Source organism: Anopheles darlingi, chromosome 3 (assembly GCF_943734745.1).
Source record: "Anopheles darlingi chromosome 3, idAnoDarlMG_H_01, whole genome shotgun sequence".
In the NCBI taxonomy this organism is placed as follows: domain Eukaryota; kingdom Metazoa; phylum Arthropoda; class Insecta; order Diptera; family Culicidae; genus Anopheles; species Anopheles darlingi.
The window spans coordinates 6848967-6868966 of NC_064875.1; the positions used below are offsets into that span (position 1 = coordinate 6848967).

Consider the following 20000-nt stretch of genomic DNA (forward strand, 5'->3'; position numbering starts at 1 on the left):
CAAGCATTCCATCATTCACCTTGCGCCCCACACATACACACATACAGTATCCGCTCTTACGTGGACGATGTAACAAAGGGCAAAGTTTGCTGGAAGGTAAACGGGATTCCACCAGAGCAGACGATGTCGAGAGGAGTACATGTTCCGATGCGGTATTCCAGCCAGGGGGGACCAACAACGGGGACTGCCATAGGGTCAAACTAGCAAAGCATTTTCTACGTACTCTACAGACGCCAGATCCAGATCCATCATCACCTTTGGATTGGAACTGTTGGTAGCCTGTACGAGGTGATGCCCATCAAGCAGACGACAATGGCCACCACAGAAGGGCACACCCAACGCACCACCAGATTTTGAATGTGAGACGAGCGCTTGAGCGAGAGTGAATGCTAATATTTGCCCTTTGCGTGGTAGGTTTTGTGGAATTATGTGTCCACACACACAGCAAGACACACCTTCGGAAATGTACAGAGAAATTGGTTTTGGGGCGAAAGGGTTCCAGCTTACTATGTTGCAGAAGTAACACCCTACACTTCAGGACTGGCCATATGTTGCACTCGAAACGAAAGCTTATTCGGAAGATGGCCATCAGAGGACAATGTATGGTTGATTGCATCTGCATCTTATGATTGCAGAGGATTTACTGGTATAATGAAGCAATAGTGCCATTCGATACACACCAACGCAACTTGTCCGGATGTTTAGTGTTTCCGTTTTTTGCTCAAACATTAAACCAAGTGTCGGCGAGCATCATCATCAACACTAGATACCACCATTAGCAGCAGATCTGGTACCAGAGGTAGTGTGGAGTTTACCGCACCAAATGCATGGGGCTCTGGTGGCCTCGGGCACAGAGAATCCAATTCAATGTTCATTCCCATCAGGCTAAATGATCGAATGGGCTATTCCGTTCGTACCACCTTGCTGCTGCCCGCTGGCGGACGAACGAAATCATCACGAATGAAGGCTACAACATCATCCTTCAACATTCGCTGCCGCTGTTGCTTCCAGCGTTCCAGGTGGAAAATCCAATAAACGCTGTCCGTCCCAATCCCATTCCCAGCCACCGTTATGGGCTTATGCGGCCGGCAAGGACATGCCAACAATAACAAGGAGGAGAAAAAAATGGTAGCAGCACAACAAAAAAAAAAGAAGAAGCAAAGTAGAAGCGGATGAACTACGTTAAGCTTCATGCTCGGTGTTACGGAGCCTTTCTTCCACCGTCTTTCAGCTCATCATCCAGTGTGTATCGAGGTGATACTTCCTGGAACTACTACTACTACTACTGCTACTACGACTGCTTCGAACAGGACTTTCTACAGCGTCGGTCCATCTGTTAGCTGAGAGCGATCGTTCATGCCACTCGGCAATGGGCCTGCGTCACTGCGCGGCCTCCACCACCGGAAGGATAATTGGATTAAGTCAATTAAACTGTTAACTGCTTACAAGTTCGCTCCGAGATCCGAGAAGGACGGGTACTGCTAACCAGACACACACACACACACACCGGTTACCGGCTGGCAGGATTCCACCCCAAAATAAGTGCCCAAGCGAAAGAAGCCGCCTGGAACGAACCGGATGGGTTAATGGAGAGACGTGGAGAGGAAACACGGGCCGGGAGGTGAGTACTCGAGAGTGCTCCTTTCTCCGATTGATGGCATGGATGGTACCCGGCAATCCGAACCGTAGAAATGGTCCTTCTGGTGCTCTCGTTACACCCAGCACTTGGCTCTATGGCCAATTACCAAGGGGCCTCTTTTGGGGCAGTGAAAAATGTGAGAAGTTAGATTTGAGATGTTCAGGTATCGCCCGACTTCGCTTCGCAAAGATGACTTATATTAACGGCAATGAAGGATTATGTTGAATGAGCACGCCAATAAAGCATCCTGTAACTTCTACGAACAGAAATTATAATTTATTATTTAATCTAATCAGAGGCCTGATAAATTCTCGTCGGCTGACTGAGGAATATGAGCGATTTCTTGCTGCTAGTGCTCCAACAAAGATTTTTAATATTCGCAGTAGATGATGTCTTATTTTTAACGCAAACATTTCCAACTCGCATCTTCACAACTAGCTAGGAGTTATCCATAAAAGGAAATTAAGATGGATTTAAAACAAATTATTGTGATTTTAGCTATTCGAGCTATTCATTCCAATTGTTAGGACCTGAGGTATTTTCGATATTTTCCTTAAAGGTACGAAAAGATCCTTCCTTTTCTAAATAAATGAATTTTAACTGAACGCTAATTCACCCAATACTCTTCCGACAGAAAAGCGCTGGAGAAGGCGCTGGCAATATATTTTATTAATATTCCTCCGCTTCCAGCGCCGCTGATAACCCATGTCCCATCGGATGTGCTGTTCCCGTTTAAAATTAAAAATATTCCGAAATGAAAATGGTTTCCACATTATTTGGGAGTTTGCTCAGGGGATGCATCAGCAAAAGAGGGTGGAGCGCGGTGAACCGCCATTCCCGATAGCGCCGTTTGCATAACCGTACGTGTGGTGTCCATGGGTGCACTCCCGGGGCCAGAGATGGTTGCAATTCATATTTCACATTCACCCATAACGATACATTCCCATTTTGGCTTCCGCAAGAGCGCGGGAGTGCGCGCACGCCTGACCCCGTCCCGGAGTCAATAATGGCTGATTTGACCGGCGCTACCACATCGGACGTCGGGAAGCGGGGTTTAGTTTAAGGAAGGAGAAATGGGAGAAGGGGTGGGGGAAAGAAAATTAATATTCCATTACCGTTATGCATGCTACACACCCTTATCGCCGAAACTCGAAAATGCCCTCTGGCATCACCGACACCCCCCGCCCCCTCCAACGTTTAGTATCCTCAGAGAGCACATATCCGATATCCTCTTCGGTACCAGGCGCATCCAACGGAACACGTATGTCGGGGACGGTGTAAAAGCCTTGAATATGAACACTGCACTATGGTCTGCACTCCACACTCTCCCAGCCCATATAGCGCTCCAAATTGCGATGCTGCTGGTCCGAGTGCGAAAGTCCTTAAATGTTACAAATGGCATTCAAATGTTTCGGTACCATGCACATCTAATGCGCGATACAGGGAGATTTGAGGTCAGGGGTGGCCGAGGGTGATAATTAGATTGCCAGAAAACTCTTCCGTTAGTCAGTCCGGAACCGGATCTCATCCTCCAAAAACAAAAGGATTTTCCCTTTTTGGCTTTGAAATGTTTGGAGATTTATCGCTGCATCACGCGGTACTACTACCACTATTCCTCTAATCCACCTCCAGTCGCTACTTAACGATACGGAAGCACCGGAACCAGGAAGGTAAAGGTTTCTGGGCAAGCTTACCGCCGAACGAGCAGCCAGCGATTTACGGCGATCTGCAACGTGATCTGCCACAACGACGCTTTATAGTATTCATCCTAAATCCCCGCCCAAATTTACCGGCGCCACCCACCGGAAGGGAAGGCACAGGAAGTATTGTCGGTTATTAGCAGCCACCGAACCGGCTCTTTATCCCTTGTTTTAGTTACTCTGCAGAGATAAAGTTGTGAGTAGTTTAACAAAAGACTCAATCTCGGCCGGCATGGCTGCAGGTGAAGCAGCATATTATCGAAACCTTCCTCGGTGACGCAGCGCGACACAGGACTCCCCTCTTTTTGGTGGTGGGACCGAAGGTTCAAAAAGTTATAGTTTTCAGCACCCGATAACAAGATTTCATCTTGTGCGACAAGCGGCTTCACCAGCGACAAGGGACCGTCCGTCGTCCTGTGTTAGTTGTCGTCACTGTGTTAAGTATATTTTGCATCAAAAATTCAGCACCGAAGCGCCCCGTGGATCACGTTTCCTCTAGGGTATATGGTAGGTCTGTGTGTGTGTGTGTCTGTGTGTCTTGGTGCTGGGTTGCCGATCGAATCACGCGCACTACACCGCTGCAGAGACGGGGGATACTTAATTCATAATCCCTTTTTCCAGGGATGCCACGGATTAAGGAGTGGCTCTCCGGTTCCTCCGGTATCTCGTCGGATCTCGTCAACGGGGCGAGTGTACCTGGAGTGAGCGCTGCGGCTTGCTGGCTGCCCGCCCGGTAATACGGTAAGCTCATGACCACACCACACCGAACCAATCCACGTGATCGTGCTCAAGGAGCATCCAACTTTTGCTACCCGTGCGCTCTGGGACGGGAGTTCCAAAGTCAAACGTCACACCACGAAGGAGAGGAAGGATTGCGGATGCAGGAGCTATCCTCCATTTGTAACAAAACCATCTCATCCGCCACCGACCAGCAACGGACGCGGAGGATGCGAGGAGACTCCTTTTCCCCTATCCGTAGTACGATCTATCTCTCTCCTCGACCTCATCTCGTCTGACATCTGGCCGTCACCAGCAATTCATCTCTTTAATGGGGGGGGAGGTCTCTCTCTCTCTCTTTCGTTCCTTGTGGCAATCAAAACCGAGCATTAAAAGGAGAAGCGGCATTCGGTGCGATTTAGTTTCCGGACCCATCCGGAAAAGCAATCCAGCATGGGCCCGTTCCTTGTGTCCTCACCAGGATGAGGATGTGCATAAATTATGTGCCGGCGCCAGGGGCTCCCACTTTTTCACTGCCACCAGCACGCACACTAACACACACACATACACAGTCAGTGAAGTGAATTACGATTGAATTGCAGATTGAACCGATGCGAACGGACGAAATTAAATTATCATCATATTCGAGGCAGCAGCCACAGACGGCAGTCAGGAAGTGGCACTCGGCACTCCCCGACCATACTGCGCTTCCTGCGGGGTTAGTGTTGAATAAATCAACAAAAAGAAGAAAAATAAAACTTTGCAACTGAAAAAGGGATCTCTCCTACGTTCAGGCTCTAGAGACTGGACCTAACCGAGCGACCAATGGACCATGGAAGCGCTTAGACAGAAAGTTGCTCCCAGCACAAACCAACGCATGAATATCTACGAGCTCAGCCCAAGGAACAAAGGACAAAAGGGCGGATTCGTCAGTAAATGGCACGGAGGCTGATGCTTTTGGTTACAATTTACATTCCTAATTAGCAAACGGAACCTCATTCCCGTGGGGCACCACCACCCACTGCTTCGTCCAGCGTGGCTCTCTCACACTGGTCGGTTCGTTCGATTCCTGGCTGGACGAGTCAATATCTACTGTTCATCCCTTCATATAACCCTACGGTAAGAGCGAGAGAATAGTATTTACATTAAAGAGAATAGTGTTGCTTCCGGTGGCCATTTGTTTGCCAGCTTCAGTATCATCATAGGATTCAACAATATTGAAGTGAAGGTACAAACCCGGCCATGGAGTTGCTACGAAAACAAAAGCCCATCCATGTGCAGTGATAAATCATTTAGGGAAAAACAGCAATGCGGTAATCGTATTTAAGCATAAGTACATCACTATAAACACAGTTTGGGCTTTCAGTAATTAATCTAGAATGTTTTCTGTTTCAACTTTAGCTTTTTGAACATCGTTTGGAAGTAACTCTGATAGATCTACTGCGGTTCCGAGGCTATGGAAAAGGTTAAAGAATCGAAAAACTAAGCCCAGGTCAACGATTCTTTAACTCGTTTACGTCTAAGATTGTATTAGTCTACAAAATTGGCCCAAGTATCACTGTTTGCTGCCCGTAACAATAGCCCCGAACTGAAGGGAAGTCACAAAAAATTCCCCGCAAAATGCCGTCGGTAAACTTTCTAATTCAATTGAACACCTTCCACAACGTAACTGTTGCACCGCTCACCTGTTGACCTTACTGGTCTGGAGGATGTCTGGTTTCGTTTGATTTGTGGGATGCGAATCAACCGTACGCAATCAACAAGATGCAGCCGGATGCGAGTATTTTGGAGGGAACGGAAGAACAAGGCGTCTCTCTTCGGGGGGAAAATGGACAAACAAATGGTTGACTTTTGCAGACAGAACACATTGCACTTTCTGCTGACATACGTTTGGTCACCTTCGTCTGTCAGGCAGCAAAAAAAGGGGTTTACAGATTGGCCTTCTCCTTAATACGGAGTCGGCAAAGGTATTTCTCGTCCCCCGTCGAATTGCTCAAAATCAAATATCAATCAGCAAACTGCTCGGAAGCTCGGCAATCGGCTACACAACATCCAGGCGGCGCAAGGGTTTACACCAAAGGAGACAGGCCACGCTCGGACGAGTACTAAGCTGGCGTGTTCAAATTTACATTGAACAACCAACCGGAACCAAAGCAGGATTCCGTTCCTGCTGCGCGGAACGGAACGCAAACAGGCTGAACGAGCGCGTATTGCGTAGACCTGCAGATTGCTTTTTCGATCACTAAGCTCCGGCCGGCCCGGTTACCGACCAACAAGAGCCGTCTTCTGGGTTACGCGAGTTCCAGCAGCAGGCAACAACTCCTCCCGGCCACAGTTTCCTGGTTGTTGTTTGTCTTTCGTTGGTAGGCGCAGATTGGTGCATGGGATGATTTCGGGAACCCCCAGAGCTGCGATTCTAGGAATGGCGGATGATGATTCCCTCATGGCGAATCGACAGGGCGCGTACCGTACGCTGATTAATTTGCGCTATGTTCGACGGGGGTTAGGGGTTCGACGTTCGACGCTCTGACACTCCTCCAGGCAAACAAATCATCATCCTGTGAACCTTGGTAGTCCTACAACCACCGTCCACCATCATCTACACCGGATGCGAGGTGAAAACCATTGGCAGGTTTGCACAATCGATTCACTCCCGCGAGTTCTCGTAAAAGAGTTCGAACACATCCAACCAACGACCGGCCAGGCCAGCAACAAGTTCCTGTCGGGCATATGGGACAGGCAGGCAGACGGGAGGGCGGGCGCGCGCTGGTCGATTTCGCCGCCGCCGTCGACGAATTAATTCCACCGGAAACCCAGACCTTTTGGATGGTGTTGGATGGTGGGATGGAAAAGGAAATATTCGGAATGAAAATTCCCAAACAACAAACATCCATCCAGTCAGGACACAAACTTCTGTCCCAGATTCCAATTAGCACCAACAAGGCGAAGGGGAAGAGGTGAGGTGCCGGTTTAAGGATACGGATTGTGATTCTGGAATCGACGAATGATGGAGAGAGCTAAATTGATCGAACATAATTCACAAAGCAAACTGAAATGATTGATTTTCTGAATTCAGCACAGTTTTGGACGAGTTCGAAAATTCTGTTAGACGCGCATAATGGAGTGTAACAGAATAATAAATGGGGGTTTCAAAACCGATTAGAGTTGCAGCATTTGTTCAATTTCTGTAGGTGAAGCAGTTTTCTTTAGAAATTTTCCATAACAAAACGATTATAGGCGAAAGCATTTTAAGTTGAACGGTTTCAAGTGGTCACAGTAGCTCTACAGAAAGTGATTAAGGTATGTACACTGGAATGATAAAAAAAAAAAATCGAACTCAAATCCTACCAGGTTAAAGCGAGAGAGAACATCGAGTAGTAGAATATTTAATATTGCATTACTAGAACTCCACTTTCTGCTTTCGAGTCTTCAATTGAACCAAACCCAAAGAGAGAAAAGATCATCGGACAGAGTTCAAGGGGATACTACTTCATACTGCAAAACGTCACAATGGCACTGCGCTAGAACAAACGACTTCCTCATCCCTATTAATTAACGCCTAGATCAAACACCTGGCCACTACTAAATCAATGCCGGTTCCGGTAAGCGTGCGAACGACGTAACGCCCACCGGATGGCTGCCCCCGTTAATTAGAAGGCTTTTCTGTTCATTTGTCTGTTTGGCAAATGGATAGTGAGGGTGGTTTTGCTGCCTTTTTAACATCACGTCCCCATCTTCTCACTCAATGCTAATTACAGCAAGCGTCAGCACAAAGCAGCGCTTCCCATTAATCACCTCGAAACAAGTGCATCGACACGAGAGGTGTGAAGTTGCCATGATACACCGTGGGCCCGTGGCCCAAACATTACTTCCGATGATATCCTATAAAACGACGCACTTCCCAAAGACATCGGCAGCGAATAAGTTCGACTGCTTCCAGCATGGTGTTGACTTTCGGACAACAGTACCGCCAGCTAGTGCAGCATTTGAGCGAGTTCACCGAGGAATCGGACTACTTTATCATTCAACGGTACTTCGTCAAGGCGTACGCCATCCATTACGCACCGTGCGGTTGCTGGAAGAAACGGGCCCTGTGGTACTGCTACCGGGCCCTTTTCGCTGCGATCTACCTATCCTACGTCTACAAAACGTACTGGGTGGTGCAGCACTGGCAGGATGGGTTGAGTGGTGCGATCATCTTTGGCGTGTTTTGGTTCTTCAGTGCGACGATCGTACGCATCGGTATTATCGAGTGGCACTACCCGCTGATCGAGCAGCTGCACACCTTTCTCAATGATCACACGTACCAGAGCGGTGATTCGACCGTACACCGACTGCGTTCGGAGTTTTACCGAACTACCAATCGGTTTACGGTCACCGTCATTGGGTTGAGCGTACTGGAGATCGTTTGTTTCGCCGCCACCAACGTCCTGACGCTCGAGGATTTCATGTTGCAGTATCGCGGCCAAATAGTCGGTGGTTGGCAGGTGCAGATCGTGTACGGTGTGATCACCATGTGCTGGGGAGGGATGTACTGTATGGCCTTTATGGTGTGCTACCTACTGGTGATCACCTTCACGCTGGAAATCGAAATACTGATCTACTCGATCGAGCAGGTGAATCGGGGCTTGAGACACGAGACGGAGGTCAGCTATTGGTACGATGCGCATAAGAAGCTTCGTCAACACGTTGCTCGTTTAATGGAACTGTTTGAGTAAGCATCCGGATCCTGTTTCAGGAATGGAACTATATAGAAACATCCAACTTTCCTTTCCACAACTTTCCAGCAAACTGCTCGATCTGAGAGCGATCATCAATCCGATCGCTTTTGTGCAGTACTACAGCACCTATCTGGTTCTCGCGGACTGCTGTCTCATCCTGGCGACAGGCAAGCTTTCGACGGACTCCATCGTCTACGTCATGTCGATGGCCGTATTTCTGGCGGAATCGTTTCTCCTGTGCCGAGGTGTCGAGAGCCTAAGAGATCTTGTAAGTAGACCTTCACCTCTAGACTACTGTACACTCATGCAAGCTTACCTCTCGCAATACCACCCATCATTAGAGGCCAAGAGTGGCAAGCGCCCTGTACGATTTTGAGTGGACCCTGAAACTACACACGGGGCGCCAATCCGGACCAATTGCTGCAGCTCAGCATCGGCATGTGCGGCGTACCTTTTTGCTGCTTACCGGCCAAGCGGGACAGATGATTCGCTTCAGCTTCGCGGGCATCGGTGACATCTCGATGAACAGCTTCGCCGAGCTGGTGCAGAAGAGCTACTCGATGCTGACCTTTTTGCTCCAGTTTGCAAAGTGAAATGCATTCGGTTCGTAAAGCAACGAAGCGATTTGTTTTAAACATAAAACAATTCAACAACATACTCTCAGAGCTGCAGCCAGTAGAATGCACACCACACCTCGTATAGATTAGATGATTGCTGCATGAGGCCAACTTTATCCATTAGCTCTCACTCTCTCCCTCCCTCAGTCATCAGTCAAAGCACATCAATTTAGCTTTGTGTTACTTTACTTGATTTATCTGCGTCACTCCAGTGGCAGGACAACGTCCATTTTTTCCGCTACCGACTAACTTACACTCTACCCTCTACTCAACTGTCGTTAGAGCCGTAACTGACACATATTCTCTCTCTCTCGCTCTCTGTCTCTTACCCTCTATTCACTGCTTTTTTCCGACCAAATAAAGTGTCATAAACAAATTTGCACTGCAATTTATACGATCTGCACTTGCCGGGAGGGGAAGGCGAGTGGGCGAAAAGTTGGAAATTTTTCCGTTTTTTTTTTGGCTGCTGTTATTGCATTTAAACGTCGAGATAAACTTTCATCCGAAAAAGCTCTGGCACAATCTAGGCTCCCTCCGTGGGGGTAGTTGGAAGCGAACACACACACACACACACACATACTGATGCCGCACCCTTAATAGATGACAAACATATTGAGCCCCGGGTCCCCCGGGGGAGGTTCCTCGTGGAAAACCTGTCTTTTGTGGAAAGTGTTGAGTGAGAGCCTGGGAGAGAACGAGAAAGAGAGAGAGAGAGAAAGAGAGAGAGAGAGAGAGAGAGAGAGAGAGAGAGAGAGAGAGAGAGAGAGAAAGAGAGGTAGGTGTCCCTTTTTCGCGTTTATTGCGAAACTTCATCCCATTTGCACACATTTATCCCTTCCTCCTTTTCGGGGGATCCGCCGTCCGCCGTGGTTTTGTGAATATGACACGAAACCGGGTTTTTGGGAGCTGGTTCGGTAGTCGAGCAGCAGCACTCTGTATGGTTCGAGGCGTAAAAGGGCCATTTGCCAGAAAAGTGCTACTCGCTCCGATCCAGAATGAGGATCCTTGGGGCACTGCAACACCCAATGCCGACGAGGACCCTTTTAACCTTTCGTTTGAAGATTTCACTTTTCTTTTTTATGCAAAACAACGACACCAACCGCTTCTAGTAGGGTTTAGGAGGGCAGAAACATAATGCAGAGGAGGTGGCGAGGTTGCGTGACCGAAACATGCATCATTTGCATATCGTGGTGATGCATCGCTCGACGAGCATAAAATGCATTTTCACCCGTACGTTCATAGAATGTCGAACACAAGCGGCGGACGGACATCGACAAAAAGCCATACGGGGGCAAAAAAAAATGGAGATAAAAGCACGATCGAGCACCGCGAACACGGATCGCGACACGGGATGGCCACCACAGCACCGACCAACGACCATCGAGAATGATGAAGCGGAAGAGAGCGCGAGAGAGCACATAAAAGAAGCATTCGGTTTCGGCATTCGGCTAGGACATAAATATGATAGTAGAAGCAATTTATTTAAAAACAAAAACCCCTTCACAACATTCACTGTTCCCGAACGCATTCAGGGACGAAATGCGTCCTTATGCTACGCAGTGCACATACACATACGCACACAGAAGCTCCGGTACCGAAGTGTCCGAATGGGAGATTGATGTCTCGGTGGAGCACGTTCGTCCTGTGCCCTATCTTTATCCTTTTTTTTTGTCGCATTTTTGCAACAAAACAAAAATAGGGACAGATAGTTATCCGTCATCGTCTGTAAGGCCGCCTAGGACGAGAAATTCACACGTTCATCCTGGACGACCCTACTCCCTCCCTCATAACCCCACGTTTAACACTCTTTCGATCATCCACAACAAACCACGGCCGGGGGGCAGAGGCACGCGCGCTCTGATCAAACATGGTAAACGAATTAAAATCAATACTTGACATGTTTAATTTGCACGTTTTCGTGGTCCTACACCCGGCACACCGTCCACACCGGGCACACGAGCGGGTTAATATCGTTTTGCTTTTCCATTGCCGGCCGCTGGTGCTGGTGGGCTCCCGGCGTAAGTCCGCTCTTCGAGCCCCTTCTTCTTGGCGCGTGCAATAAACACGATCCAATTTATCGTGCGCACGTACGGTGCGCGGCGGTAACTGAATGATATTTTCATTGTTTTCCTCCATCCACAGTTCAATTGTGCAATTTCCTTTCTATGTTCAGAGCGGGGTGGATGGTGCAAGTTCTTTTAATTAACACTGACAATGGTCGGGATGGCCATTGCCGTTTGCTTATTTACCCAAATCCGGTCAAAAAGCGGTGCACTGTCGAGGTACAGAGCAAGAGGGTCACGTCAGGTCAGGAAAATTTCATACAAACGCCGATAGGAACATACGCGAAAAGGAAGTAGAGCTTTAAAATAGATCATAGCTAACGCTCATGTGATGCTCCTGACATGATGCGGTCATGGCATAACAAGTCTACGCACAAAAAGGCCTCAAAACACCATCAACTCATAGCTGTAACGAGATGAGGATGCTCAATGGTCGCGGACGCAACCGAAAAGGGTTTTAAATGTTCATCCGAACACACTCCGCTCCGGTAATAACTTTTCCATCCTAAAGAGCTTCCAGTGGTTCCGGGGGGACATCACATAATGCACACACACGCAGAAGGGCGGTTGCGTACGCTTCGTGTCTCGATCCTCTCGACCATTTCGCATGACTTGGCAGAAGTCGTTCCACATCAGCAGCATCACGGTGCAACCATATCACGGTCCCAGTCACGGTGGTCAGTCAGATTGGGGCAAATGACAGAAATTCGAGGGAAAAGGCAGCCACGGGACGCATTATATACGCGGTAGCATATTAAAACTAATTTGCATATGCATGAACGCAGGCGAAATGTTTCGAATGCACCCGGGGGAGCACAACCAGAGTGAGAGAGAGAGAGAGATTGAATGTTAACCATGCATGCATTTTGCTCGGAAAGTTTGCAGCTCGAAGCCGCCGTGTCGTGTACCTGCGAACAGCATCATCAACTGACCAGGGACCGGAATCGCTCTCTGCGAGTTGCGCTTTTGCTTTATAATTTTTAATTTTTTTCAGTTTTCCCGAAAATAATACGCTCGAACGCATTAATAAACGCGTTAATGGGAGTTTGAGCTCGACCACGAGCGTAATAAATGCGCACCTCGGTAGGTAACTCGGGCCAAAAATGAGAGATGATTGAAATTCATTCGTTCGTGATGTAATTCGTTAACAACTAAAACCACGTCCTGCTTTGCTGGCACGAAGGACATACAATGGCTTCCATTTATCAAGATATGCGCCCGCTTGCATTGTGTATCGGACTACAATAGCCATGGCGGTACTGCTGATGGAGGAGAACATCTGCCTGCTGCCTGCCAACCAGCCAGCCCATCCGGTAATTTTACACCGAAGTGCACAATCTGTGTGAGGAAGCGATACAAAAGATGTCCTTCAAGAAGGCACATGGTCCAGTAGCTGTTGGGAGAAGAGTTGGTGCCTACGCGGTAGGTCCTAATACCTTCCGCAGATTAGACGCACGCCTCGGTGCAAACCGAGGAGTCTATGTCTAGCTGGTGAGAACGATCCGAGAGCGAGCATCTTCTAAAGCGCTGCTCCTGGGCATCGTGTATCATACATTGCCAGACGTAGAGACACACCTGCCCTTGTGGGCCATCCGTTGACCACCTAATCTAATAAGGTTCCGGTCTACCCGGGGGAGAGCCGGGGAATTGGATGATTTAATTACAAAATTAAACGCAATCTGCGCCCCTTCCACCACACACCACCACCACCACCACCGTCGAGACTTCGAGTGTGGCCGGTCCCATGCGGCCGCTTCAAATTGACTAACTGACCGCATAACTGATGGCTGACGTAGCACTAGAGCAGCTTCTCTAATATTGACAGCTGGACACGAGAGGATACTTCGGTCGATGACCGACTCGGTTACAGCAAAATGCGGCATGCAAGGTAAAAGATAGCCGAGAGAACTACATAAGAAGTGCTGCTGCTGCTGCTGCTGCAGTACAGGTATTGTTGCGAAGGAGCATCCTTATCAGGCTTACACAATTGCTTGTTGGCGTCCTTTGGGCTAGCTGGTGATCAGATAACGTCGGCGTCAGGCGAGACGAGAGTGATTGCTATGCAATCAGCGTCAAAAGTAAATCAACTCGTACACCCCACCAACCCATACCGTACACACCATACAAGCACATGTGCTGCGGCAAAGCAGAACGCTCACGTATGCCGTGGACACGCTCACGTATGCCCAACGTTCTTCTGTGCCCCGAGGCACCCAAATCCAAGAGTGCAAGAACAGTGCATTCGAATCACCATATATCGGACACCTGGGCCGATGCTGCTGACCTAGGCACTGATTTCCAGTGCCGCAGTGATTTCCCATCACCCAACCGGCGCACAAACGGTTGACGTCCGTGAATCCGGTGGTACGGGTGCTACTAACGAGAAGCGAGCCGGGAATCGGTTTAATCAGCTGGAAAATCCCAAACCGCATTCGGGTGCACCGAGACAGAGAGAGAGAGTGAGAGAGAGAGAGAGAGAGAGAGAGAGAGAGAGAGAGAGAGAGTGAGAGAGAAAGAGAGACACGATATGGCCGTTCATGTTCACCTCAACGATAAAAGCCTGCCTGCCTATGCAACGGACAAAGCTGACGAACCGGGAATTGCGTAAATTGCAATGTGCGTTCTGGTGCGTGTCTTGGCAGTATCATCGTTGGAGAAGGAATGATTCGCGTTGCAGTCTGCGGTTCCTGGGGAGGGTGTTTAGAATAACAAAGACACACGCACAAGCACAGGAGGCGGACGTACCTTGCGGATCCCGTTTCGTCCGTGTCTCTGGCGCGTCGTGGCGTGTTGAATCGTGGCAACTCAATCGTTTCGTTATTGTGGCGTCGTATCATAGGCAAACGGTGCAGATTGTGGGGAACTTCAAAGGATTTCTAGGCCCGCGTAGGCCCTCGGTCATCGCCGTCGCTTCAATCTGACAGTACCGCGTTTGAGTGCGTCGTTTTGTGGATCCATTTCCGCAAAACCGGAACACGAGAAAGCGCTCACGATCACGATACGGTGCAGTGGGGATCGTGGATCCAACCAGCCGTGCCCCGTGCTGTGCGTCAGTATCATTCCAATAGAAATCAGGCACACATGGCTACGCATCGAAGTTCTCGGACGGCGGGTGGAGCACGGGCACAACCACCACCACCAGCAAGGACTTAACAAAACATTTGCGTGAAACGGCTAGATGTCAAACGCAAAAGGGGGAACCGGCCGGCCCCGTGTAGGTTATCGGGAAATCTAAGGTTAATTGCGAGTCCGCATAGTCGCGCCCCCATTTCGCGGTTCTCATTCGCTTCATTAGGATTTGCGTGTGGGAATGTCGGAAAGTCGGTTTCCGGCGTCCGCGGAAATCGCGAGCATGGGCTAAAGGCGACGAGGCGACGCACTGTTTTTGTGTTGGCCAGTGTTCAATTAAGACGCTTCCTTCGCTAGCGGCTAGAGTCGAAACCGTAAAGCTTCACGATCAATCATAGACCGTTCGAGGAAGGCGCTCCGTCAGTGGAAGTATCACATTTCAACAATCGCCTTGGAAGATATGGTTCCACCAAACTTGGGCGAGGCTAGTCACTGGCGGCAACAGAAGGTTAGGGATGGCGCCTCGGTGCCAATGGCTTATATTTTTTGATGAATAAAATCCAAATTAGAGTAGTCAGCGCACGTCAGGAGGTATTGCTTCACCAAGTCGTACCATCATCGAGTCTTTTGAGCTTCTCCATAAATCGAGAGAATTCCTTTGATGTCTATCCATTCGTTTGTTATATCTGCAAACACAAAGGGCAGCAGAATTGTAATAGCAAACAACGAGAACACTGTGAACTGGAGAACAACGGAGGCGACTCTTCATTTATCATCGACTTCAAACAAGGGCTATAGGGCAGCAGCGTGGCGAGTTGCACAATATCGATATTTACTATAGTAACGGTTCATTACCGTCCATTGTCCAATGCGTAACATGACCGATGCTACGATGCTGCTGCTGCTGCTGCTGCTGCTGCTGCTACAACTTTGATGTCCTCGTGAGCAGCTTGTGCATACCACTGTAACCTTTGATCCATTGGATCACATTGCACTGCGCTGCTAGTCCTACAAATTGCAGCATTCCAGTTGCAAACCCTATGATTGAACAGCTCGTTACTGAAGGAGCGGACAACACCGTAACGGTGGTGTCCGTAGGCATCTCGAATATGCAACGCAATTAGCAAGCGAGCATCAGCATCGGTACGGAACTTTGTTATCATTCACAACAACAACCTAGTGGCATATCTGGTCACTAGTGCATCCGCGGGTCAATCCGGTGTCGAGAGCTCGTTAAATCGAGAATCTTTTTCCTTCAGCGATACCGCTGATCACAGCCCGTGAGCTTGGATGTAAAAAAAGGGGGTTATTCACGTGACGCAATTTACAGCGCAGAGAATGTGCGACGTGGACGCCGATATCCCATCATTCGCTGGATTATGGACGGAAAGCCACGGACGGCAGTCTCTCGATTGCCAATGGGGCTCTTTCGTCGAAACGACTTCCGTTCCCACTGAATACGTACGCGTTGGTCTCCTCCAAGGATCATCCGTTTCCACATGGTCCCAGCATGAACACGAAAGCGAACTCATCGATCACACCACCATTGCGTGAGAAGGCGACCGAGAGAAGATTTATGTTTACAAATAGCGTACGAGAACCCAACCGAGGGTCTTTCGGAAAGCCAATCTTCCGGGGAAAGCAAATCCTAGCACGATCAGAACATGCCGAGTAGTGTGTGCGGCGTTCGGCCACCAGAAACGATAGTTTGCGGGGAACAAATAAAAAGAAAAGCGCCCTAGATCTTCTTAATAGTCTCCGTGGCACCATGTGGAGCACCAGCGTTAAGCACAGTTTAGGGTCAGTTGAATTTGCACTTCAGCCGCGCGAAGACGCCGTGAATCCGTGAGTTACTGTGAGTACTTCCGGGCATGACGGCGGACGCCAACCTGCTGCCAGCCTCCTGCCTGCTGCCTGGTATGATTTATTCCAGAAGCAAAATTTATAGCAAAATGTCGCACAGGATGCACACAGGGCGCACCACCACAGTGCACAGCTGCCGATATTTATTATCGGGTAGCAGCGACGCCGTTGGTTACGAAGAGAAAGAAGAAGAAGCGAAGCCAATTCAAAGCCAAAATCGTATGGTGTCTACGACGAAAACGGAGAGCATCCATATTCCACCGCTTACTTCCCCCGCTCTGGCCTCTAATGAAGATCATGAAGCTAGTTATGAGCTCCTCCAGAGCTCACTACTTCTCCCATCTGCCTCTCACCGCGAGCCGCAACCCTCCTCAAAGGACGAGAGCGAAGTTTTGTAACAGTTGCAGCTGACTATTTTATGATTATGACCCGCGTTCCTGCGTTGTCCACGAAGAATCGAAAACCCCGAAACGTGGGCAATGTGGGGGGTAAAGAGAATGGCCAATTTGGTCGCAAGATTGCCGGTGCCATACGCCAATGGTGCGCGCTCGCTGGCACCCCGACCTGCTGATGGCCTGCTGTGCTGGCGTCTCCTCGAAGAAGAGAAAAGAAGCAGAACGACAAGGGTCATGGCATGCCAAGGAATGAGTGTGGCTGGACCATTATTTTGGCCGTCGAGATGACACACAGATGCTGCAACGCCCGTGGATGCGCCAGAGCTCGTTCGTCCAGATCGTTGTTCGGTGAAGAGGACATTAAGTAACTGCAGCGTGCTGCGGTGGTCTAGGTGTAGGTGGTTTTGGCTAGCTAATTCGGAATCGAGCAGTCGCGCTAAGAGCACCATCGAAAGCTGCTCGTGTGGTCCTTAAATCTGTCCTCTCTTTTCTCGAGGGGTTTGCTTTCAGTTCAACCAGTGAGCTCTGCAGCGCCGAAGCGCACCTTCGACTAGAAACGAAGAATAACTATTAAACGATGGCTGGCTGATACTTACGGTCTTCACCGACGCAGGACAGGCCAGGAGCAGACGGCACGTTAGGAAATACTGAAAAGAAAGGCACGGGAGAAAAACGAAAAGAATCCGGTTAGTGTTGTCTGATAAAGGGTAGCACGGTATCTGGCATATGAAGCCGATCCTGAAACCATAAATAGTAAGTCTTAAAGTTTGGCGAAGCCTTTAAATAGTGTGAAGGATTTAAACGATTTAACGAACGGGTTTAAACCACCTGGCTAATGGTTGCCTAGATGGCCTCGGAGTCAAAACAAAACTTAAATTCTGCTTAATGCTTTTGAGCACCAAAACAGCAAAATCAACCAGTTACGGTAATGGAATGAACTGCAGAAGACCACGGCCTGGCCAACATAACCAGCACTAGCACCGCGCTCCACACAGAGAATCATTCCGTGAAACGAGCAATAACGAACACATTTCATAGCATTTCACAAACTGGAAGAAAATTAATATTGTTTTCGGTCTTTTCGATTCTCGTCCGTTCGCTGGATAGAGGGAGAAAGAGAAAGAGAGAGAGCTTTTCTTCAGTCCCGAGGGTTCTGCCACTGCTCGCAAGGTTATACTCCAGGAGGAATATAGCGGGAGGGGGTTTAAAGTTTTCGAGAAGCACTCAAAACTACCTCAAAACTGATTATTTCACTCCCAGGGTACCTCCGTTTGCACTCCCCCTCGCAAGAAGAAGTACTTACTTACTGCTTCTGCCGGAAAAATATGAAATACCCTTCCTTCGGTGGTTTCGGTGGTGTTCCGTGAACCGAACCGCAATCGAAAGCTAGCTTTCAACGATCCCTCCCGCAAAGAGCGACGACTGGGGTTGTGAATCTTTCTCTTTACTTTTTCCACCCCTTTTGGGATCTGCGCCTCGAGCTACGTTGCAGCCCCAGCAAAATCATTTCCGGAAGCCCCATGATTTCGCCACTGCAGCCGTAAGTTTGAAATATTCGCACAAAATTTCCGACTGTCGAACTGGTAGCCAAGATTCCTTGAATCCTGCAAGAAGTCTTCCTTCTTCAACGGTGCCGAAGAATGAACATAACCTCACCTATGCACAGGAATGTGACCAAGTCCCAAGACTCGGGAGTACGGTGGTTCCAGGGAAAAGCTCATAATCAGCTCTCTGCTGTTCTGCTGAAGCACTTCATTTCGAGCGAGCAACCGGGCAAATTGTGTTGCATTGTCGCATGAGGGGGTGAAGATGAATTCGTTTTGGGACGCCGACGCATCCTGGCATCCGTGTTTGTGTGCAATACTGCTGTACTTGTCTGTAGGTCTGGTGGTGCATGGGGCGACGACCATCGGGGAGATGAAATTTGATTCCCAGCCAAATGAACCGAACTCTCTCTCTCTTGATGAAAGAGCTTCTGCATCGAAGGAGAACGAGCAGAGCGAACGAGAGGAGTCAGGGGGATTATCCGTTCCGTTCGGGGATATTCAATTGAAAATCAATCTCCAGCAAACAACTATCGATTGGAATGATATGGGAAATGGTAGCCAACAGAAAGACAGCATAGCCAATTCACAGCGACACACACGCACACACACACACTTACGATTCCAAATGATTTCCAAAAGATGAATCGACCAGCTTCCTTTCTTGTGCTCGGTGTATCAAACGTAGGATAGCTCCTTTCTATCAGGAAACAAGCGACAGACGATCAAATGAAGCTTAAAGGACGCCTTAATCAATTTACGCAAATTTAGTGCATTTCAATTCTGCTTGACTCTGCTTTTGATCGAGCTTCGATCGAGACACACAAAGAACCACTTCCAGATCTGGTGGTGCATCTGTCGCAGCCATGATGCACCTCCGGCCGTCTGGCTAGGATTTGAAAATGTAATGACAATTGGATCAAAATCAGCATTCACATCCCACGGGACACCTCGCGAAGCAATACTTCATCAATGAACGATTTGTCAACCGAAAGAAATTCCCGTTCCCACCTCAATTGCTCCCAACGATCCGCGATTTGCGCTGCACCATTTGCTTGCTCCTTCATTTTATCTTTGGTTGAAAAATAAGATTACGCCGGATTCGATGTAACGAATCGTTCGCCGGTAAGCATAAGGGAATGCGCGGTAAATCCGCGAGTCATCGCAGATTCTCTCTCTTCCAATTGTCCAACTAGCGCCACGATCTTTAGATAAAGACGTATATTGATGTCCCGTGAATTCAAACGTCTTCTTATTCACCGAATGTTCTGCACCTTCTGTCTATGGGTCACTAGTACGATGAGTTCCTGGGAGGCGCGCACTAGTGTCCCGTGCCCGGAAACCGGAACGTGCCTGAAATTACGGATTTTTTTCACCCGTTCCTCGAGCGAGCCGAGGAGCGACTTGAAGACAGGCACTAGCCCAACAGGCACTTGGCTCTGGGCCCGCGATAAGCCCTTCCATCGATCACGCGTCGACGCCGAAAATTGCCAAAGAGGATTATTTGTCCCTCGGGTATTCGGTGCAGCCCGAGCGAAGACTGCCGGCGCCGCCCCGATCCGGTGTCCCCGGGGAGCAAGCGACAAGGACACTCACTCCTTCACTAAAGCGACTCAGCGAATATTGATATTCTCATAGGCGAACGGGGATTTTGATTACTGATAAACCGCTT

At 48.9% G+C, this 20000-nt stretch overlaps 1 protein-coding gene across 4 annotated transcripts in view; it reads right to left on the minus strand.

The window, feature by feature from the left end:
* The window catches only part of LOC125953941 (atypical protein kinase C), a 114468-nt gene that overhangs the window by 13038 nt on the left and 81430 nt on the right, over positions 1-20000 (minus strand). For all 4 annotated transcript variants that reach the window (XM_049683817.1, XM_049683818.1, XM_049683819.1 and 1 more), the window contains one exon: positions 17381-17431. In XM_049683817.1, coding sequence (XP_049539774.1) covers positions 17381-17431 — 51 coding nt within the window. The remainder of the gene's footprint in view (positions 1-17380; positions 17432-20000) is intronic.